At 51.9% G+C, this 22764-nt stretch overlaps 8 protein-coding genes across 8 annotated transcripts; 4 read left to right on the forward strand and 4 right to left on the reverse strand.

The window, feature by feature from the left end:
• Nucleotides 1–10: 10 nt before the first annotated feature.
• Nucleotides 11–720, reverse strand: ASPACDRAFT_40119 (peptidylprolyl isomerase; the record flags this gene model as incomplete). Its single annotated transcript, XM_020200703.1, has 3 exons — nt 11–165; nt 236–338; nt 610–720. The coding sequence occupies 3 exons, from the start codon at nt 718–720 to the stop codon at nt 11–13; spliced, it is 369 nt and encodes a 122-aa protein (XP_020059145.1).
• A 1333-nt stretch (nt 721–2053) lies between these two features.
• ASPACDRAFT_40120 (uncharacterized protein) lies at nt 2054–2833 on the forward strand (the record flags this gene model as incomplete). The annotated part of the gene is made up of 3 exons (XM_020200704.1): nt 2054–2155; nt 2239–2744; nt 2809–2833. The coding sequence occupies 3 exons, from the start codon at nt 2054–2056 to the stop codon at nt 2831–2833; spliced, it is 633 nt and encodes a 210-aa protein (XP_020059146.1).
• A 56-nt stretch (nt 2834–2889) lies between these two features.
• On the reverse strand, nt 2890–4054 carry ASPACDRAFT_40121 (putative 3-oxo-5-alpha-steroid 4-dehydrogenase; the record flags this gene model as incomplete). Its single annotated transcript, XM_020200705.1, has 3 exons — nt 2890–3290; nt 3355–3847; nt 3956–4054. 3 exons carry the CDS (start codon nt 4052–4054, stop codon nt 2890–2892), a joined length of 993 nt encoding a protein of 330 aa, XP_020059147.1.
• Nucleotides 4055–6985: 2931 nt separating this feature from the next.
• Nucleotides 6986–11465, forward strand: ASPACDRAFT_75917 (putative histone deacetylase complex subunit (Hos4)). Its single transcript, XM_020204588.1, has 3 exons — nt 6986–10327; nt 10358–11059; nt 11111–11465. Exons 1-3 carry the CDS (start codon nt 7256–7258, stop codon nt 11336–11338), a joined length of 4002 nt encoding a protein of 1333 aa, XP_020059148.1. The 5' UTR covers nt 6986–7255; the 3' UTR covers nt 11339–11465.
• Nucleotides 11466–12505: 1040 nt separating this feature from the next.
• Nucleotides 12506–15354, reverse strand: ASPACDRAFT_113170 (GID4/VID24 family protein). The gene is made up of 3 exons (XM_020195701.1): nt 15046–15354; nt 13252–14806; nt 12506–13188 (listed from the first exon to the last, which is right to left on the reverse strand). Exons 1-3 carry the CDS (start codon nt 15067–15069, stop codon nt 12998–13000), a joined length of 1770 nt encoding a protein of 589 aa, XP_020059149.1. The 5' UTR covers nt 15070–15354; the 3' UTR covers nt 12506–12997.
• A 714-nt stretch (nt 15355–16068) lies between these two features.
• On the forward strand, nt 16069–17275 carry ASPACDRAFT_40124 (uncharacterized protein; the record flags this gene model as incomplete). Its single annotated transcript, XM_020200706.1, has 2 exons — nt 16069–16244; nt 16300–17275. The coding sequence occupies 2 exons, from the start codon at nt 16069–16071 to the stop codon at nt 17273–17275; spliced, it is 1152 nt and encodes a 383-aa protein (XP_020059150.1).
• A 192-nt stretch (nt 17276–17467) lies between these two features.
• On the reverse strand, nt 17468–18872 carry ASPACDRAFT_40125 (uridine-cytidine N-ribohydrolase; the record flags this gene model as incomplete). Its single annotated transcript, XM_020200707.1, has 5 exons — nt 17468–18010; nt 18071–18387; nt 18449–18653; nt 18727–18734; nt 18821–18872. 5 exons carry the CDS (start codon nt 18870–18872, stop codon nt 17468–17470), a joined length of 1125 nt encoding a protein of 374 aa, XP_020059151.1.
• A 352-nt stretch (nt 18873–19224) lies between these two features.
• Nucleotides 19225–22685, forward strand: ASPACDRAFT_40126 (uncharacterized protein; the record flags this gene model as incomplete). The annotated part of the gene is made up of 3 exons (XM_020200708.1): nt 19225–19747; nt 19830–20637; nt 22016–22685. The coding sequence occupies 3 exons, from the start codon at nt 19225–19227 to the stop codon at nt 22683–22685; spliced, it is 2001 nt and encodes a 666-aa protein (XP_020059152.1).
• Nucleotides 22686–22764: the final 79 nt, after the last annotated feature.

A 22764-nucleotide genomic window follows, 5' to 3' on the forward strand; every position in this document is an offset into this window, starting at 1 on the left:
CACATAAAATCTACTTCCTCCCCTCAACCATAATAATATGATACCCAAACCCCGTCTTCACCTCCACATACTTGGGATTCGCCGTGGTACTCGGCTCCAGCTCGTACGCCGCCTTCTCAAAGTCCCCATTCAAGCTCCCGCGGACCTTCCATCCAAGGGATCCACCTTTTGTGTTGAGAATGTGTCAATACAAAGAGGATCAGATCCATTCACATTCAGAGAAAGAGAAACATACCTTGCCGCGCCTTATCCTCCGACATCTCCCTCGCGACCTCATCGAACTTGGCCCCGTTGCGGAGTTTCTCTAGCGCTTCTTCTTTCTTGGAGTGTTTCTCGCACTGTTGAGAGATATTAGGGTTAGTATGCTGGGTAGGGGGTTTCAGGTGGCATGAATATCTCTCGTCTCTTTCTGATAAGAAAGCTAGGACGCTGACGCTGAGGAGGAAGGGCAGCCTGGTCGGGATCCCGGCTTATGCGTACATATCCAACTTGAACTTGAAGATAGGGTGTAGGGTGTAGGGTGTGTGTTGGGGGGGGTTAGGGTTATAGCTACTACCCCCTTTGCCCCAGACCCAATAGGCTACAGATAAATAAAGAGTCGATACGTACAAGAATATGCCGCACGTTGATGGCCGTCGCGGGCTTGAGGCCTTTCTTGTCGCCGCCGCTGCTGCTGTCTTTGCCCTTTTTGTCGCCGCCGCTGCCTTTGTTTTTACCCATGGTTGCTTTGAGAATTGAGAGTGGAGCTGATGGAATGTATGATCGGGGGATGTGTATGAAGGATGAGGTAGATTGTTTGTGGTTGTTTGATGAAGATGTTGGAAGTTGAGGTGGTGGTGGTGGTGGGGAAGCAAGGTGAGTATGTGGGGGTTTGGGTGCCTGAGGTTTGATACTGTATGTACTGGATATGAAGGTTGATGGAGGTTCTTGGGGGGGTTCTGGATGTATACGTTAGGTTTAGCCTGGGGTCGTTGGGCTAGTGATATATCGATTATGTATATTGTAATTCGATGTATTTCGGAGATTTATTGGATGTGGACAGGTTGCATATGGCGTATGCTGTAGATATACGTAGCTGGTTCTCCGTACTTGTTCGGGGTCGGTGCGAGGGCCGGTATGTATATGCTCGCATGTAGATGTTTCTATAGAAGTCTATCGACTATCGACGTCGACAGTATACTACGAAAGACAATCCACTATTTAGATCTCAGGAATATCTTACTGACACACAAAACGAGCACATGCAGAAATACGTGGTAGGACTATATCCCATACGACATTACTCTGTCCCCATAAACCACAGACAGTAGCACCAGATCAATATATCCAGCCCCATATGCAAGCTTGGATCGACCAAAATTTAGCCAACACTAATTTAGCATTAATAGAACCCAGAAAGCTCGATTTAGCTTCTTGATCAGTTACTTAACTACATAACATATGGAGTACAATCGAAGTTAGAAATCATGATGTCATCATCCTCCCTGACAAGCCCAGTGAACCAGATCGAGTCATGTTCATTCATGTGAGTCCTTCCATTGTCAATAAGACATCGTGTTCCCACCCCGCCACACAGTCCAAGTCTCATCTATCAAATCACCTGACCCCAGGGGAGAGAGTACTCGTAACCTCGAGTCCATTGTCTCTCAAACAAAGAGACCCAAACTGCAGCCTGCAGCCTCCAGCTGCAGCCTGCCATATCTATTTTACAAGAAAAGCTCACTCCGCCTCTCCGCACTCGGGTTCCCGGTTGACCCCTCATTCGCAGGCTAAAAGTAGTAACAAGGCGAGTACGGGAGTAAATTTAGGAGTCAGCCCCAGAAGGAAAGAGGATTCTAACCAACCACTGACTGCACTTAGGAGGTTGGACGTTTTTTTTTATTTTCGGATACGTCCAAGTCTCTGTATGCATTGAGCTTTTCGTACTCGTACTCGTACAAACGACTGCTCTCATGCAGTGACAGCGTGTCCGAAAGTTGTCAAGTTGTCGAGTTTTGAAACGGAAGGGAAGGTGTCAGGTGGGTGTACTACGAGTACTCTGTACCTGAACCAGATGGGGGAGCTCGAGAGTGCCCGCATCAAGCAATTGCCATCGGATGCCTTCTATATTGCCGACTTCATCTCGGAGGTGGAGGAAGCCCTTTTGCTCCAAAAGGTTTGTTCCTGAATATAGTCACATCTTTAGTCCTTACTTACCTAAGTCATATGGTACGTGTTATGATTTACGATTTTTTCTAGATCGGTACCGCTCCCCTACCGCGCTGGACGCATCTCGCACATCGTCGCCTTCAAACCTGGCCATCTGCTTTGACCAAGACCAACACCCTCATTGCCTCTCCGCTTCCCTCCTGGCTCGTCTCACCCATAGTGACCCCGCGCTTCGATGCCCTCAACATCTTCCAAGATGCCCCGCACGGCGCCCCGAACCATGTCCTGGTGAACGAGTACTGTCCCGGACAAGGGATCATGCCTCATGAAGACGGCGCAGCATATTACCCGCTTGTGGCTACTGTGAGCCTCGGAGCGCCGATTGTGCTGGATCTGTATGACAAGCCCACGGCCGACACTAAAGATGGCTTGGATCGCAAACCAAAATATCGCATCCTGCAAGAGCGACGTAGTCTGCTGGTCACCACGGACAGGATCTACACGGACTTCCTGCATGGGATTGCGGAAACCGACAGGGACGAGCAACTCAGTGCCGATTCCATCTGCAACTGGGGCTTGCTGAGGGAGCCCGAACGGTACGAATGGGGCTGGTCTCAGAGAGGAACTAGGATCAGTCTAACTTATCGTGACGTGCTCAAGGTCGCGAAGCTGGGAAGCACAATGAAATTCTTGAATAGATGATAGTCCGGGTTGCAGACAACTTCGACGTTTAACCTAAAATCAGTATATGCCTGGAATCATATTCCACTTCCCTTGCATTGAACTTCTGCCGAATTTCTGAATATACCATCGTCGGGTGTTGGCCGTTGTCAGGCCAAGGTTGATGGCCACAAAGGCCATAGCCGCCAAAATCGTCTTATTAATGGTTCCCCCCTGCGGAGCGGCTAAGAATGCCAGGGACAAGTAGATGACACACTCTGCCGTATAGTGCGGGCATACAAGCCTGTGGAACAGAGGGTGAGTCGGCAGGGTATACTTCTTTAGGGAGAAGAGATAGTGGTGAGCATCGTGCTGGAGACCGGATGCGAGCAGAAAAATCGGAAGGAAGACGAAGGTGCGGAGTGAAGGGGCTATGGTGACCTTCACATCATCGAGGGCAATTGGGCGGGCCAGAAGCGTGCCTGTGGCATGATCAATGGAACTTTCTCTCTTGTGTTGTGTCATGTGTGGGGGGGTTTGCTGTACCTGCTCCTTCAGCCCAGACCGCAACCGACATCCCCAGGTAGAAAGCAAGGCCTACGAGCCAGTGAATAAACCACATTCGAGACGCGGATGGCCTCGAGAACACGAAGCACTCATACAACCGCCTTACCCCCTGGAGAAGCATGCACACCCAACAAAGCAAAATTTGGTTTATCGTCATGGACCTCTGCAGGTGATCTGGGCTAACCCTCATTGCAAAGGCCTGGAACGCAGCGCCACGGCAAAGGAGCTGCACGCCCCAAAAGACCGAGGCTGCCACGGAAGCGACATAGAATTGCGTGAAGTAGCTGTGAGGGACTCTCAGGGAGGCAAGGTAGTCGAGGATGCGTGTTGTTGCTGGGGATGACGAGGGTGAGGAGGAGGAAGTTGTGGACGCTGGGGCAGAGGGGGGCTTCGAGTCGGTTGATGTTGCACGAGCGCCATAAATAACGAAGCGCGAGTGCAACGAGTCCGGCAACAAGCTGACCGACAGAATCTAAGGTTTCTCAATTTAGTTCATTCTCAACAGACCGTGTCCAGAGCGTGCAGCATCGTCTCCGACTGTTGTCTGCCTCGGCTTCTCGGATGCTTCGGCTGATCATACCGTACAAGATGCGAGGATGAAGAAGGCTCGAAGGGCATCGATAGCGTCCATGTGCGTTGAGGCAAGTGCTGTATCCACCAGACCGGCGAGCATGTCCATTGCGACCGATTACTATGTAGTTGTATTGAGTGCGTGTCCGCCACTGACGCGACGCAGGAAGAATGACTGTGGGTGGGGAGTACGGAGTAAGAAGAGGCTCGGCCGACAAGAATAAGATCAAGGATAAGAAGGACGATAAACAATAACAAACAGGGTTCGAGTCCAGTCTAGAGCCGATCTGGCTGGTGAGTGGTGTGTTTGGATTTCAGTCTTGGTTCCAAGTTACTAACTAGGGACTGAATTGGGGGAAAATCGGGGACGCGGAGGGGGGCTCTGGTATTATTTATCGTATGTTACCGGATTTACCAGCCTGGTACTACAGTACTTTAAACACTAGAATGTGCCTGTCATGCTGATGCGACACAATCAAAGGTCCAGTGGGGAGAATATAAACACCGAAACTCCACAGCCAAGGAATGAGTGAGATGAGCAGTCGTAAATCATAAATAAGCAAACCCGTCGGACCAGAAAGGATTTCGGCGGTTGTTTGATCCACACTAAGGGTCTCGTGATGTCAAAGGTGAAGAGGGAGAGCATCAAGGGTTGAAAAAAGCGACCTCCTTAGTTACGGGGATTGTACGGCGGATGAAACATGTCGCCCACATTGTCGGTTCTGTAAGGATGTTACAGGATACGGGGGAAGAGATAGCCTGAGGGGGTGTCAACAACAAAGATCTTCTCTCCTACCTCTCCCCCTCCGCCGTCCGCCATCACTGCACCACCAGTCCTCGATCAAAAAGGGTCCTACTCTTCCTGCCAGCATTCTGGGTCCTCAGATGCCGGCTGTTGACGGAGGGGTAAAAAGGGACCCCCTCCTCTATCTTTGATGTCTTGGGTGCTTTAATGGCTCTCACACCCTTTTTTCTCCCCATTGCTGTGTCGACTCTCTTGCTCCTGCACAAGCAAATCCGAATTCCATGGATTGGGTTCAGACTAATAATAAATTGCCTATACAAAGACCAAGCGAGTCATCCAGTGCAGTGAAAGAACAGAAAGGAAGAAAAGAGATAATAATAAACTGGAAAACAAGAGAACAGCAAGAAGTTCAGCCAGTTAGCCAAGTTGTCTGAGATGAGCGGGGCGATAAGCCGGAAGAAAGAGGGACAATGACTGGTCTTGCCAGGAGGAGAAGATCGCTGAAGGACGAAACCTTCTAACCCGCATGCGGCAACCGGCGGGCTACTCGCTGTCAATCATTGGAGGAGCCGAGGGGGGCAAGCCGATGGCTAGCCTGATAGCCTACGCCAGCTTCCAGGGAACTGCCACAAATCCGTCACTCATTCCCACCCTCCGTTCCAGAGCTTGCCCGAGTTTCAGTCGCTGCAACGCCGACCGTCCAAAAAAAGGCTAAAAAATGGAAAAAAGAAAAAGAAAAAGGAAATCAGAAAAAAAAGAATAACCCGTCCAAAAAATGCCAGACAAGGTCGAATGATAGGGAAGAGAAGGGGGAATTAAAAAGGAAAGGATCGAGAAAAAGCAAAAAAAGCAGCAGCAACAGCAGCAGCAGCAGCAGCAGCAACAAGAGGCAAGCAAAGAGAAGGCAAGACGTTTAATCAGGCCAGTCCGCCACCACTGCATCCATGCTTGCTTGATTGCTGTCTGTCTGTCTACTACTACTACTACTGTGAGTACGGAGTACTAGTTACCAACTGTACCCTCATCTCTCTATTAGTTCTCCTTCCAGGCTCCCTTTCTGTTGCTCTTCTGTTGTCTTCTGCTTCTTTGACCGCCCCCCTCCCTCTCTCCTCTCATTCCCCCTCCCCTCTCCCCGCTTTTCTTTGGGCCTTCTCGCAGGCTTGGTCCAAATCGAAGAAAAATGGATGAATGGATGGATGGATGGATGAATGGATGTTGCGGCTGCAGTTGGACTCGTCCGGTCGGTTTCGATCAATCAATGAATGCTACCTTACCTTACCTACTTTTGTCTTACTGTATTCTTGGTGCTGCGACTCTACCTCTGCCTCCGTCTCGTATGTCCGGTACTGTAAATTTTATGGTAACTCTGGCTTCTACGCCGGGAAGATAGTGGTGGGATTCAAGGAGGATCGTGACCTCTTTCTTTCCTTGATCACCCTTTCTCATTCATCCCACTCATTCACTGCACTCTCCCTCCATACCGGTTGTAAGATTACTGATGACTCTCTTCCACTCCGACTCCCCATCTGCCCAAGACTATACCCATAGTCACTTTCGATGGCGGACTGGCAAGCAGCTGCTCCATGCTGCTAATGCTGCTAATGCCGGTGGCCAATCGCAAAACCATCGGTGGTAAGTTAGTATTCTGGGGGCGAGACTGACGAACATCACTGATAATCGGTAATTATCGGTAATCGCTCGTAATTACCTCAATCCAGAATGAGTCAATATTACTACCAGCAATCAGCATCATCGACAATTATTATTAGCATGCTCGCAGTATCGACAGCATCAACATCATCAACATCATCGTCCTCATTGACCATCGCATCCACTTCAAATCAAATTAGCCTCATTTTTACTCTCGATCATATCTGTTATGAGTATGATCTTGAAGGGCGATGACCTAATAGAGGATTGACTGAATCTCAGCTAGTCGCAACCACTCACTGACTAGCCCAACCCGCTAATGACCAGCTAAACTGCTCTCGACGGCGAACTCGTCTTTCTTACCAGTAACCCATTTACCTGCGTAATTTCCCTCCCTCCTCTCTCCCCACCCCCCCCCCCACGCGAACTTCGCCCGCTCCATCTTCTCCCTCTTCTTAACAACTCTCCTCCCAATTAATCCTTTCTCTTCCTTCATCTTCTTTTCTCCCCTCCCCCCCACCTCAATTCGCTCAACTTCTCTTAATCCTCCTTTCGTTCCCCCTATCGACCTCAATCGGACCATCTTCTCCCTTTGCCGACCGTATCAACCCCTCTACGTTCACGTCCTGTCGCCTCGTTCTTCTCTTCATCACCGTCACCACTACCTCGCCTCTATTCCGCTTCGCTCTCTTATTTCGGATTATTAGGTCCACCTTGCTGTTCGCCCACGCTCTTTGTTCGTTCACGATAGTCTCATTTCCTAGAAGAGAGCACCCGACCTACCGAGTTCAAATCAAGCGTGGTCGAGCACCAGCTTTCGCGCGCATCTGCTGGTGTATTTGACCACGGGTCTACCTGTCCGCCACGGCCCCCGAAGATGACGAGCAGAACCCCCAGAAATCGAGTGCTACCGCTATGAGTGATGTCGAGGCTGTCTCCTCCCTGCCAGCTTCCCTGGGTGCCGGACAAAACGGTCTTGCTGCCAAGGTGAACCACCAGTCTACCTCGGGTCCGCTATCTCCCAAGAGAGCCCTCTCACCCGTGCCTCGGAGGGAGTATCGTCCGATCAAAGAGGTAGACCCTGCTGTCGGGGACAGCGATGGGCCCCCTAGCCCCAAGGCTGACTCGGAGGCAGAAACCATAATCCAATCGGGCCGTGAATCATTATCGCCTGAAAAGAGACGGAAGTACATAAAACATGAACCGAAACGACGTGATGAAGGAAATGACCATGTTGATGCGGCAGAGAGCGATCTCCCTCCCAACGATTTGCAAGTGAGAAAGAGAAAGTTGGTGGATGGCGACGTTGTCAGTGAACGCGACCGTCATGTGCGCCCGGCGAGTCCTCTCCGTCGGACGGGGTCTCCACCCCATGTGAAAGTCGAAAAGACCGATGAGCCCCAATCTGTCTCGAGTCGACTTGAATCATCGCACCCTGCATCTTTTGTTCCTAGGACGTCGAGAAAACGCAGCTTTAGTGAAAGTGTCGATGGGGAGGGAGATGTCCGTCGAAACGCTCGCCCGCACCACCCAGCTCCTTCCCGGGATCGAGAACGACGAGAGTTGAATGGTGTGCTGTTGCCCCGCCCCGCGTCAATCGACCGTTCCATATCACCTGTCCGTTCGCACAAGAGAACAGCTTCTGGTCATCAGCTGGGTAGCGATTTGCAGCGGAAGCGGAAAGCTCCTACCCCGCTTCTTCCTGGCGTGCAAAGGCAAAGTTCCGAAGATCGGCAGTCGGTGTCTTCCTCAACTAGCGGCTCTCCTATGCCCAGTGCTCACATTCGAAAGGTGGCCTCTGTCGATGGGGCATCCGCCTCCCCTGCCAGACCCACGGGTCACAAAAAGCAACGCGATCAGAATGGACGCACGCGCCTCGCTCGTGCATGTGCTGCACAGGAACTTGAGGCGGCAATCGCTCGACATGCAGAACGACCGGAGGACCTCAATGTCGCCGACAATGCTGGTAACACGCCACTTCAAATCGCAGCTTTGGAAGGCTGCGCGTCCATTGTGAAGTTCCTCCTCGAAGCCGGATGTGAAGTCGAGACCCGAAATATCGATCGCGATACTCCGTTGATAGACGCCGTTGAAAATGGCCATCTCGATGTCGTCAAGTTGTTACTCCAGGCTGGTGCAAATCCGCGTTCCGTCAATGCTGAAGGCGATGAGCCGAGCGACCTCATTCCGTCGGACTCGGAAGATTACGATGAGATTCGTCGTGTGTTGGAGGAAGCAAAAGCGCATCCACGCCCAAGCCGTCGCTCTGAGGAACAGACTGGATCTGGCACCAGGGAGACGTCTTCGCGGCGAGTGACGGTGGCTAGCCCTCGAGATTCACCCCCGGTTAATGGACAACGCAGCCCGCCCTACTTTGCCAGTACGAACAAACGCAAGAGCGTCAGAAGTGAGGCTACTCGGAATGATCTGCTATGGACCAAAGCTACGCCAGAGAATTTACAAGCCTTCGCCGCCAAGGGTGATATTGCTGGTGTTGCTAACATTCTCAATGTTGGCCAACGGGCTGATGCTGAGTCGATGATCGCAGCGGCCAAGGGTGGTCACGATGAAGTCTTGTCTCTCCTGCTGGGAATGGGAGATGCGGATCCGGACCCGGATCCAGTCCAGGGCGGCTCCCACAAGTTTGGATACAACACGCCCATGCTGGCTGCGATCGGGAGAGGCAATCTTCCCGTGATAAAACTCCTGCTGGACCAACCCAGCTTCAACCCCTCGCGACGACTATATAAGGATCGCACTTATTTTGAGTTATCTCGAGAACGCAGAGCGGACAACTGGGAGGAAGAATATGATCTTCTTCGCGATGCCTATGACAACTATGTACGGAACAGGAAACAGCGTAAAAGCGACATCTCATCTCCGAGAAGGGTACGTGACAAAGACCGAGAGTCCAAGCGAGCTGGACGGAAAGAGTCTCCTTCTCCAGGGGGCAAGCATCGGAAACAGCTTGGAAGCCCAGTTCGTCGGGATTCATCCAAAGATGCACCCATGAAAGAGCGCAAACGAGAAGCGATGATCCATACGAAAGAGAAGCCTGGCCCTCCTCGTGCCAAGGTGGGACACGTTGCCACGCCGGATCACGACGGTCCTCGTTCCGATATACCCAGGTCGAAGGTAGTGTTGACCAAGGATGGAGACTCTAGCCGGGGCGAAGAGCCACCCAAGAGAAGACGCTTGATCGCAGGACGGCCACCCGATCGCGATCGCAGGAGGCCTAGCATTCCTTCTTCAGATTCCATGTCCGGCCGTGAGGAAGCTCCTAAATCACGCCCAGATCATTCAGAACATGTCACGACCAAGCCTGGACAGCCCTCCGTAAAGCGTGGACGCAGCAGCGTCAGTCCCGAGCGACCTAGGTCTCGCGGTTCCGACGCTGATCGGAACCCTCGCGAAGTCTTAAAGAAGAAGCGAAGAGTACTGTCGGAAGATGGAACGCCCAACATTACCAACGGGAACCCCAAGAGGAGTCACCCTGCTGTGGAGGATCTGAAGCTTCCTCGTCGCAAAGATGATAGCCATATTGCACCTCAACCTCGGCGAGATCAATCGCGGGAACGAGATCTCTCTGCCAAGGCTGTGGAACGAAAGCAGGTAAAGGAGGAGCAAGAGAAGCCTGACACTCTTGAACTCGAGGATATCCCAATGGATGACTCGATCAGTCTTGCTCAGGCTGAGGCTGAAGCGGCTGCGCTCCGGGAAAAGCACGCTCAGGAGAAACTAGCTCAAGAGAAGCAAGCTCAAGAGAAGCAAGCTCAAGAGAAGCAAGCTCAAGAGAAGCAAGCTCAAGAGAAGCAAGCTCAAGAGAAGCTAGCTCAGGAGAAGCTAGCTCAGGAGAAGCTAGCTCAGGAGAAACTAGCTCAAGCGAAACTAGCTCAAGAGAAGCTAGCTCAGGAGAAACTAGCTCAAGAGAAACTAGCTCAAGAGAAGCTAGCTCAGGAGAAACTAGCTCAAGAGAAACTAGCTCAAGAGAAACTAACTCAAGAGAAGCTAGCTCAAGAGAAGCAAGCTCAGCGAGAGAGGCAAGCTCGCGAAGAGGAAGAAGCACGCCTTGCTGCTGAAGCGGAAAAATCCCGCCTGGAGAAAGAAGAGCAGGAACGGGCAGCGCGGGAGGCCCGCATTGCCCAAGAGAAAGCCGCGGAAAAGGCTGCAGAGGAAGAGCGGAAGCGGAAAGAGGAGGCAGAGCAACGTCGACTAAAACAGGCTGAAGAAGAGCGACAGAAGCGGCTTGAACAGGAACGACAGCGACTCGCCGAACTGCGCAAAGAGCAGGAAGAACAAGAACAGCGTCGACGAGACGCTCTACCCAGCCGACTTCGAGTTGCAGCCAACCTTGTTGGGTCCGATAATCCGCAAGCTAAGAGCCATGCATGGCTGCGGAAGTTCATGCCTGTTGTGACCGCTGAGACAAGACAACTCGACCCGTCTTGCGCCATAGAAGTGGCAGAGGATCGATGGATTCCGAACTACCTGGTTGCACCCTTGCTGGCGACGAACGATCTTCAACTATCGCAATATGCCAGTTGGGAGAAGCGCGTCGCAACTCCTACCCAGCGGACGAATCTGTGGCGAGTCACGCGAAGGATGCTTGTTGAGGCAGACGAGACCGAATTTCTCAGTTCGTCATTCGGACAGATCATGCAACGGGATAGTGAAGCACGGCCTAAGTACTTCGACATGGAGCATGTATTTTGGCTGAAGGTAAGCTCCCTTGATGCATCTTGCTGGTTTACTAGTTGCTAACTAGAGTAGCTCTCCGATTTCATGGATCTCGTCCCCCACATTCCGCACCTTCACGGGCTTGACATTCAGTTGCTCAAGATGCACATTGATCAAGAGCCTAAGACGCAACCTGCTTTCGAAATGCCGCAGGCCAATGGACATATCTCGGGGCCACATATTGAGGAAGGCCCGGGGTTACTAGGAGGAAATGGGTTGACTAATGGCTATGGGCACAGCCGGCCTAGTACATACGTCTAATTGTTCTTTCAGCTTCAGCGATCATTTAGCTTGGCGCTAGCTTGTACAGGTGAAAACTTGATGTACGACTATGATACCTGATGTGTGATGCTTGGATAGCGTGATATCATGATATCCCGAGATTCTTTACCAGTTCTATGCTACCTAGTAGGGTCCAGTACCGTCCACCTGCCACCAACAAGGTTCCGTTCCGGGACTAGTGTGATTCACCAACCGACCCATATCACGTGATATAATATGACACGTGATCATATCATTACGTAAACCTTGTAGGGCACACATTTAGGCGAGCGCAGCGCAAAATTGGCCGCACCACCACCACCACTAGCCTATACAAGAACAACCACCTCGAACTCTTTGAGGATAATCCGACAGACCAGTCTAACTACACAATTTACAAAATGGTGAGTTTCGATATGCACCTCGATCCGTTGACTGGATCCTTCCCTTCTTCTCCCCACATATACAATCCATAAACCGAAAAGCCAAAGCTCAACTAACACAATGCGATGAAAAAAATATAGTCGGACGGAGAAGAGACCCAATCCAACCCCCCCGTCGCTGCCGATGAGGTCGAGGTTTCGGCTGACGCCGGTGCCGGCGGTCAGATGTCCGTCCTCGACGCCCTCAAGGGTGTCCTCCGCATCTCGCTGATCCACGACGGTCTTGCCCGTGGTCTGCGCGAGGCCGCCAAGGCCCTCGACCGTCGCCAGGCTCACATGTGTGTCCTGAACGAGGGCTGCGAGGAGGAGGCCTACAAGAAGCTCGTCGTCGCCCTGTGCTCCGAGCACAAGATCCCCCTCATCAAGGTCCCCGATGGAAAGCTCCTCGGCGAGTGGGTTGGTCTTTGTACGTTTCCCCCTTTTTATTCATTTTTCTTTTGCCGCTATACCGTGGAGGAAATGCACTTTTGTGCTCGACGCTATGCTAGGTGCTGTGAAGAGCTTTGGCTAACCGATGTGTCCGTGAATAGGCCAGCTCGACCGTGAGGGTAACGCCCGCAAGGTCGTCAACTGCTCTTGCGTTGTCGTTAAGGACTGGGGAGAGGAGTCCCAGGAGCGCTCCGTCCTCCTTAACTACTTCCAGACTGAGCAGTAAATGTATACATTCTGTTGTATGCATTTGAATCTGACACTCTTGAGGTGGCAGCGCGCCCAGTAGGGGGGGCGTAGGTGGAGTGCTGTGATCTGAGGATAATTCTCCGGACTTCGGGGGTGATGGCCCGCGCAAATCTGGTTCGATACAACTTGGGTGAATTCGGTTTCATACAGGTTGCATTTGATCTAGGAGGGAAGGGGGATGAATTTCTGTCTTTTTTCTCTATCTGTCGGTATTTAGGCGGACGGGGTGTGCGGGGCATCTTTATCTCCCGTTGAGGAATCTAATCAGATTATGGTGCTCAAATTCTCGTTCTCTTTCTTATCTTGTAGGATGTGGTTTCGCTGGTAAGGCTTGGAGGGGAAAGCGTTTGGGAGTAGATCGTTGTGGCTGGTTTGTTCGACTTCTACAGTTGATGGTATCATACTAAGATCCTGTCCTAGATTTCAAAGATATGTACGTAGCTTGACAGCTTCTGACATTGCTCCAGGTTTTCCCAATGATTTGCAACGAAGACAACACCGGCTATGCGCATAGAGACCCCTCAAATACAGAACCCACTCATCTGAATCCGTAAGACGGACGCACCATCTTCCGTGTCTCGGGATTTAATGATAGTTGCTGGTACGGTGAACTGCCCGGGTCGTAATACAATCCTTCGATATGTCCATTTTCGCGATTCAGCGAAATGTAATAGAACCCGGAGATCGTCAGGCCTTGGCGTGAGTCGGTCGGGGTGATGAAACATCGTTCTAGAGGCAGTCTGTCAGTACACGCTCCGAAAGCACAAATCCAAAGTACAAGCCCTCTCTCACCCTTCCATCTCATCAAGATCCACCCCTTCGACAATGCCTCGGTGACCCATTTGCGACTGACTAGGTTCCGCGTCATTTCCTCATCGGTCAGGTTCTTGAATGGCTGGAGCTCTCGCCAGTACGTGCTGTCGATCTCGGCGTCGGCCTTGAAATTCTTCGTCTCCAGGGTATGCTTGTTAAAGTCAATGATCTCGCCCTCGAGATATGTGATGATATGAGCATCATGGGACGGGGATGTCTTGTCGGGGATGTTGTAGGCTTCCATGGTGCCGGCCAATGTCATGTCTTCGTGATTGATGTTGTGAATGGTAACCTTAACCGGCCAATTTTCATCTTTGACAGCTCCTATATTGTAGATATTGTTGGCCATGTATCGCCGACCCGTACTCGTCGACACGCTGATGCGGTTGGCATCACTGCTGTTAACGACAAGAGGATCGTGTGGTGATGACGGGCTAGCTCGCTGTGTAAAAAACGCACCGGCACTGCTGGCAGCTCGTTGCGATCCAGAAAATATCACACCAGGCCGGAGCCATGAGCATTCAGGCGGCGGTGCGATCGATGCAGTGTCGATGATAAAATCATCCTCGTTCCCATTAAGAAAGTCGAGGTGAACGAAACCTCCGGCGGCGGCTGATGACAAGCTTTCCTCGAACGAGGTCGAATAGCGTAACCGGTCCAGGTAGCGAATTGTCTCCTTTAACCGAGGACTCGGAGCATTTTCCATATGTAGCTGTCGATGAGCACTGATTCGAGCGCGAAGATCATTGTGTGTCAGGGGTCGGTGCGATTCGCTGCGAATGCTGGGCAAGAATCGATATGCTCGTGAGGTGGAACTGGTGCCAGACCGTTCCCTCAGTTCCTCTGCTGCTTGACTTGCACGTTCTCGCTCAACCAAGTAATTTTGCAGAGTCCTGGTCCGTGGGGGACGTGGTTGGCGGCGTATTGACTGCACCAAAGCGTCTGCCATGGTGTACGGTGATTCGTTCGAGGCACGATTGCTGTTCTCCGTGGGCTCTTCTGTCGCTGTGGGTGGACTCCGACCGGCAGCCTCACGGCGTGGATCGCGAAAAGCAGTATATCGTTCCGAAAAGCGGCCAAACCAGGAAATGGCATTGCTATCATGTAGCGGCTCGTAGCTCATTTCCTCATCGTCGTCGTCGTCAGAAGCGGGCGCCCATCCGTAAAGCGAGCGCGGATTCGACATTCTGCCCTCATAGTTCGGCAGGCTGTTGGAATTGGAGGTAGTGTTGTGGTGTGTGTTTGGACTGTCGCGCTGGCGGCGCACAATCGGGATGCGACGATTGCTTTCAATCCGCGTATTCGAGAAGTCCTCCGATTCGAACGGGGCGAGATCGAATTCCATCAAATTCTGTAGCCGACCACGGCGCTGACGACTGAGGGAGGAAGATGAGTCGGGCGGGGAGCGCACACGCGATCGCAGAAAGTTCACGTTATCATCATGGGCGTCATCGGACACGGCGGCGGGGAGAGAGGGTACAGGAACGGGGACAGGCCGCAAGGAGGAAGCAGAGGAGGACTGGGAGGAGGGATCCTATGTGCCGAAAGTCAGATTTTAGCCAAGAAAAGCTTTCCTGTCTGCAATAAGTATTGTATGATTAAGAATCCCATCTGTTATCACGATAGGGCCGGATGTCAACTGATGATAATGGCTGCTCAGTCATTGGTTGTATGCACGAGCGAGACGGCCAACGAACCGAGTCATGTTCTGAACATCTCTCCATACCCAGGCAATAACAGACAATCAACCAGATCGCATAGAGACACACATACAGATGGCGAGTTGGCCGGGGGCATGATCTGTTAGAGCGACGAGAAGCAGGTGGTAGTGGAGTGGCGGCGAAAAGGCAGCCCGCCAGAAGGGGGAAAAGTTGGGTTGAGCCTCAAGCATGCACTGGGCGGGGCCGAGTCTTTTTTTTTCAAGGCAGATTCCGGCAGTAGTGCTCCAAACTATGTCGTGGGAAATGATCGATGAAGGGAGCGTGACGCTGCAGTTGTGAGAGAGAAAGAGAGAGAAAGAGAGAGAGAGTTGTTTGTTGGAGATGAAGTCAGAGTCGAATGCGGAGCGAGTCGCAAAGCCGCCCGGAGTCACTGGATTGCCGTATCCGGATCTTTTCTCTCTCTTTCCCCAACATTTGGGTTGGGCTTCTCCAATTCATTCCCCACTACATCTGTTCTTGACTTCTATCCACTCCAATTCAGGGCTGGGCTCTACATTTACATTTCATCCTGTCTGCAGATAGACACAAGTCATGGAGCTGCACTATGACATACCTGGCGTTACCCCTCGTATTGACCGAGTCTCTCTCCGATTATCATCATCATTGTCATCTGACTGATAGTCAAAACCCTCCTACTAACTCTCTGCTTCTACCTCTATGATCTCATCATCATATTTAATTCCAATTCTGTATCAAATGCCGATATAACGGTGATAGCAGATTATCTTTGAGGAGCTTCCACGGTTAAGCTTATCCTTGGACTAATGCAAGACAATAACCCACTTAGCACCCTAAGGGTAGCATATCACACTTCTAGATCTGATACGGATCTTCTGGCTGCTGAAGCCCAGAGCCTCGGATGCAATAATGCCAAGAACAGCACGAAATGACTATGGAGTCCCCATACCCTATTGGGGTCAATTTATCGGTAATTCGGCCTGGCAGGCGGAGCAACTCCGACCTCTCCTTACAGCCATGCCTATTTCTGTTCTCATCTGCTTAACATTCAACTCTTTAGCAACTACCTGAATCACAGCTTCACACATAGAGTCTGTCCAGACACGCAGGACTCACCATGGCAAAGATCAAGTCACTTGAGTACTTCCGCGTCCCTCCACGCTGGCTATTCGTCAAGGTCGTTGATGAACATGGCAATTATGGCTGGGGTGAGAGCACCCTTGAAGGGCACACTGAGGCTGTGGAGGGCACTTTGAACGCTCTATGCAAGCGTTTTCAAGGTTACGAGGCCGAGTAAGTCTATTACGCCAGCGCCAACGCTGTATACCCTAACCACCCCCCTCCATAGTGACATCGAACACATTTGGCAAATGTCCTGGCGCCTAGGCTTTTATCGAGGCGGCCCAGTCTTCATGTCCGCCATTTCGGGAATCGATATCGCTCTCTGGGACCTGAAGGGCCGTCGACTTGGAGTTCCCATCCACCAACTTCTCGGCGGCAAAGTCCGCAACAAATTATCCGTCTACGCGTGGATCGGCGGCGACCGACCCTCTGATGTAGAAGCCGCCGGCAAGGCCCGTCTCGCCCAGGGGTTCAAGGCCATTAAGATGAACGCCACAGAGGATGTGAACTGGCTCGATTCCCCCAGCGTCCTAGACTCCAGCGTCGAGCGTCTGAAGACCGTCAAGGCCCTCGGACTGGACGCCGCCCTTGACTTCCATGGCCGACTTCACAAGCCGATGGCGAAGCAGCTGGCCAAGGCACTTGAGCCGCATCGACCCTTATTCCTCGAGGAGCCGCTCCTTTCGGAACATCCCGAAGCGATCAAACAGCTCGCCGACCAGGTCTCGTGTCCGATCGCGCTTGGGGAGCGTTTGTACAGTCGCTGGGATGTGAAGCGCTTCTTAGAGGATGCGAGCGTGGACATTCTGCAGCCCGATATCGCCCACTGCGGTGGCATCTCGGAGCTGAGACGGATAGCTTCCATGGCAGAGACCTACGATGTCGCGATTGCGCCACATTGCCCGCTGGGGCCCATTGCCTTGAGCGCGTGCATGCAGGTCGACTTAGCGACGCCGAACTTTGTCATCCAGGAGATGAGTTTGGGCATGCACTACAATACAGAGGCGGGAGAGTACGATATCACTAGCTACGTCAAGGATGCGGGTGTGTTCGCGGTAAAAGATGGATATGTAGACGCTCTCACGGCACCGGGCCTGGGGATTGAGGTTGATGAAGAGACGGTAAGACGAGTGGCCGCGAATGCAGAGCCCTGGCTGCCGAAGGAGTTCTATGGCTCCGATGGTGGAATTCGCGAATGGTAGTGTGTCATAAATTGTGAGGGGAAAAAAAAACAGAATAGATCGATCGAAGTAGTTGAGGATACATCTCCAAATAACCGAAAGCTGCTTTCCAATTGAAAATTCTATCAAGCAAAGAATCTAGCAGCAGAATCTCTATGTCCATCTATATTCCGAGGAGCAGTATGAAGTCATGCCGATAGTCGGAAGGTCAAATTAAGCCTTCCGCGCAGCGTTAAGCTCATCTGCACGTCCAAGACAATCGTTGATCATGTTCCAGAAAGCATCAAGATCGACACCCCGGGGAATGCAAACCGCGTTTGGTGCAGGCTTAGCAACGGTCTGACCCAGATGCCCAACCAGCTCCATGTTGCTTGAATGAAGACCGTTGGTGACTACGTTAACAGCGAAACGCTCACCATTGCGGTCATCAAACTTCAGCGCCTTTTCGGGGTGATTTTGTGCGTAGAGGGGGTTCAGGGTCGACAGAATGATAGCGACGGCAAGCGGGTCGTGCAGGGGTGGGCCCGAGGCCAATCCAAACACATTCTCGTAGGTGGAGGCAAAGAAGATGAGAAGCTCATACAGCATTTGTCGAAGGGTCGAGGGCTGAACGGAGGCATCATCCACGCCGTGGCGGACGAGGTTCCGCACCTTCTCGCTAGCCAGGACCTGGTGAGTCAAGTCAAGGGCAATCAAGTACGTCTTGGATGCCAGTGTGGCGTTACTGAAAATGGACTGAGATGACTCGGGATCGCACTGTAGGGAGTATATCAGCTAGTGCAGAGCAGAAGGGCGGGCATAAATGGGAATGCGCACATAGATGTTGAACTCCGCGAAAGGAGTCACATTTCCAATCCGGTCGTGCTGGCCTTCTATCCTACTCATCGGGACATCGGTGAAACCATTACCCACAGCCCCTCCCATGATGCTCAGTCCTTGAATGTGATCGACCACTTCAGGAAATGTAGCGAACAGCAGGGCCACGTTGGTCAGTGTGCCGGTAGCGATGACCCAGGGGGTTCCCTTGGGCTCAGCCAAGAGGGCGTCGCGCATGGCAAGGATGGGGTTCTTGTCAGTGATGGGAGCCGTGGTGGCTTTGGGGAGAAGCTCTGTTCCATCGATGCCAGAGTCGCCTAGTAGCGTTAGAGTCAGTATTGTGAGGCTTATAACCTGCCAACCTTATTTTAGACCTACCGTGGATATTGGGTGCATGAACGGCGGGCCGACAGAAGGGCTTTTTGGTTCCAGGATAAACAGGAATGTCTGAACGGCCGATAGCTTCCAGAACCCTGGTAGCGTTGACTGTGGTATTGTCTAGGGAGGAGTTGCCATGAATGGTAGTGATACCGAGAAGCTTCAACGAGGGATGATGCGCAGCGAGAAGAATGGCAAAAGCGTCCTGAGCACGTTCACCGGAGGATTAATGAGTTATATATTCTGCGTTGTAAGATATCGGGAGTCTTTGCACTTACATCGTGACCTATAAACACTTATCAGCCAACTTGGCCATACAGGCGTCGAAGGAAGGTCTGCAGTATGTTGCGAACTGGGAGAAGAACTGCTTACCGGGGTCACAATCTAGCCACAAAGGAATTGGGGTATCTTCTGAGGAAGCCATTGAGGTAATCAGTTGCTTGAGGAATAGTTAAAAGCTCAGGCAGTGACTCAGTAGGATTAATTTGCGGGATGAAGAAGATGAACCACAACGGGGGTGGGATGCGGGGACTTTGCGATAAGAAATGTGGCGGCGATAAGCCTTATCGCGGGCACCAGTAGCCCTAAGCCCTACATTCTATATTAGGAAATAGCGGCGGCATAGGTAGGTCATTCCCCTCCGGCTGTCGCAGTTGCTTCAACAACTTCAATCACCATCACGCGCTGGCATTAGCTGATGGAGCTTTGTGCCTCAGAATCTTACAATAAAATCTTGAATTTCAGCGATCCGGCATTGCTTCTTCACTGGCGATGAAATGACCAGCGACCCTCTCCGCCCGGGTCTCCATCCTCTGTCGCAACTTAAGGCTAGTCCGACAACCTCTAGCTCCAAGTCGACAGCCTTGTCAGCTTCCTCGCTATTGTCGCAGCCATCATCACCCAGACCTACTCGCCCTCAACCATCCAAGGGACCTAGTCGTGATGAGACGCTTAGTTCCACAAGCGAAAAGGCAACTATTGCTCTGATTCGACGCGTTCTGTGTCCGCAGTCGGGTAACCATGGCGGTGCTTCCACGCCTTCACCTTTAGAAGACTTGCTACCCCCTTTGACAAGCTCAAACGAACTCGATCTTCAACTCTACGCCTTAATTGCCATAGTGGTCAAGGAGTTTGTTCTTTCTTGGTACTCAAAAATCACGGCGGATCAGGTCTTCATCAACGAACTCATACAGGTTATTGCGCACTGCACCCGGGCGCTCGAGCAGAGGGTTCGCGAAACCGACATCGCACAGCTAGTACTCGATGAGGTTCCAGCACTGGTAGAGACGCATATCAGTTGTAAGTGTGGTTGCATTTTGCTACCTTGATCGATTTTGTATATTGGCGGTTCAGGGCTGATTAGATCGATGGCCTGATGCAGCGTACAGGCTAGCCAAACAGCAGTCGGACTTGTGCGAGCTATCGCCATCACTTCGCGAGATATATCATTCCTTGAATCCTCACCCAGGTCTTTCACCAGTTCCGAGCCCGTCAGATGCCCAGAGCATGACAGGACAACAAGAAGCCGAATCCATATACAGGCAATTGCTGGTACAAGGAGCGCTTGCGATTCTTCTTCCAACGGAAGATCTTGAGAACGTCTGTCTACGGACCTTGTTATGCGATATCATGGCAGATCTTATTCTGGGCAATGGAGTGGCCGGGAAAATGAGTGACGGGTGTTTCATACTGGAGAGTATTACAAAACTGGTAGACAATGCTGGACGCGACAGTCGCAAGGAGGATGCAACCACAGCTCAGTTCCGTCAGCGCTCCCGATTACACGAGTACGGCTTAATCTCATCGCGAGAGGAGCGGCTGAAAGGCTCGTCACACCCACCGACCCCAGTACGAATCCCGGACTGGGCGTGGCAGATTCTGCAAGTTGGATATACCGTCTATGTGGCCTTGCACTTCATTATAGTAGGTTTGTTTCGTGTTTCATCGAGGAATCCGGCGCCTTCCTCTCGGACTTTTGCTTCACCAATCAGCAAAGCAAGTGAGACAAATGGCATGTGCACGAGCTCGAGGAAGCGACCTGTGCTCAAGTATCGGCTTTACGGCATGCTCGCTCAACTGCTGGATGTACCTCGGCGGATGCCATGGCTTGGGGGATGTCTCGCGCTGGTTCAGCACTTGATCCTGGCGGGTCCAGGTAGATTAGGTGACACCGATAGCGTTCTCAATAGGTGAGTTGTGTGTTTATTTTGAGTTCTCGCACCCCTCTGCCCCTCCTCCGCCAAGCACTTCAATTGTCTTTCAACGCCGACAAATGGAAATGATAGCTGTTCTTGACCTGTGGAGAAGCGGTGCGGTTCGATTTCCGAACTATGATCTACACTGGTGTGGACAAGTCGTGCAGCACTGTTGGTGGTTATCACCTGGAGATTAGGATGACGGAGCAGGAGCCGGTGGGCCGTCGATGATGCATAAGGGATGCGCATTGCTCGCATGCTGCAACGATCACTTGATCTGCTGGTGGATGCACAGTCCGACTTCTGCATTTGCCTTAATCTGGCTCTGATTCGCTCGTGCAAGGGTGCTCTTGTTATTACAGACCGTGACCGGCGCTTACGGTTAATATACCACCCGCGTAATCGTCATTACGAGCCGGTGGTCCCGTCTCTTCTTCAGACTTCTTCATCAATCAATCAGTCGGTCAATCACTCAATCAATTAATTGACAAATCGCGACCGGGCCCTGTCTCGGCCACTTCCTACTCAAGTCATGCCATTTCTACTCTGACTGAATGTCGGACATGCCGAGTCAGGTCGATCTTGAGTAGTCTGCGACCTCCTGTCAACCATTCTATGTCAAGTGCACCAGCCTTTTCATGACCGGTGAGGGACGGGACCGGGCCTTCCGTCCCGTCCTCTTCCACGTACAACCTGGCTGTCAAACAATGCTACAACGAGGAACAAAGAAATTTGGAAATGGGTCTGAACCATCTGCACATCCTTTCGAAAGGCTAGCTGGGGGGAGAGGCTAAAGTGATCCTTGCACAGACAAATGACGCTCCCTAGCCTTTAGGTCACAAACAAACATTTGTGAAGATCATGCTTCCACTCATCGATTGACTGGCTGCTTATTTCGGGAGCATTTGCAGGGACAGGGCAAATTGCTACCCTGTTCCCATATTTTTCGACCAATCATCAAAATCCCTCGCGCTCGAATATCTGAGTCTGTACCCCAGCTGTGTCTTATGGCGCATATGAACACGTTACGGGAGAGGCTAAGGGGAGATGCCGTGTTCTCCAACGTATGAGCTGCCTTACCTTTCTTGTCCGGGGAACAAATATCCACCTTGCTCTTTTCCAAACCTGCCGTCATATTCAGAATCACTGGTGGTATCTCAATCGCACCAATCGGTGGTCCATGCTCCTCCGCCGTGCCTCTGGCCAGGCTGATCCCTCTACCATTTGACATTTTCGGTCTGTCGGGGTCAACCGCTTCTCCACAATATCGAGGTCCTCCATTACTGGCTTTAGAAGTCAGATCGCCTCTGATGCTCTTTCTGACTCCCTTCATCCCTGCTCCTAGCTGTTATCTTACATTTACCTTTACTAGGTTCCTTCACGAGACCATCCAGGATTATGTTCTCACCCCCGCTTTGTTACCAAACCTGCTCCTGGCGACCAGAGCGGCGCTTTTCCCACTGAACGCTCGTCCAGCGGCGGCGACCACGGCGGTATCGGCGCCGCAGCTGTCTGTGCAACCTCCCACGCCTCCTATTGCCATCACTAAAGACCCTGTTAGCGAAAGCGCTGGCGCAAGTGACGCTTGCAGTAGCGTCTCAACGACTGGTCTCTCATCGACAGCGCCCTTATCGCCGGACCCGCGTCCCTCTACGCCCGATTTCGCATCTGTCAAGCGACGCTGCGCGGCCAGCATCCTGTCTCGGGTGCCTCGCCCAATCGTTCGGCAATTCTTCGCCGCCCCGGCCGTTATTCTGTCGACTCATGGTCAAGTGGATGACTTGCCGTCAAACAAACAAACTTCGCCATCATCCTCGTTATCGCCGTCACCGTCGCCTGCACCAATCAACGACGCGGAAGAGGTATATCTTCTCGCATGTATTGAGGAGATTCTCGACCTCTTTTCCGACGACTACTGCAACAAACACCTGATCTACTCTATCATGGAGGCCATTCTCACCAACCTTCTTCCAGAGCTATCCGAGCGTAGTATTGCTGAGTTGATGGAGGACAGGGGGCTGTCGCTAGACGTCGCGAATTAAGTTCACTGACCTTTTCCTTATAGAGTATCGGTAGACGAGGCGTACTACACGCACGCTACGCTGCATTGAAGATCTTTGT

The sequence above is a fragment of the Aspergillus aculeatus genome (assembly GCF_001890905.1).
Source record: "Aspergillus aculeatus ATCC 16872 unplaced genomic scaffold ASPACscaffold_3, whole genome shotgun sequence".
In the NCBI taxonomy this organism is placed as follows: domain Eukaryota; kingdom Fungi; phylum Ascomycota; class Eurotiomycetes; order Eurotiales; family Aspergillaceae; genus Aspergillus; species Aspergillus aculeatus.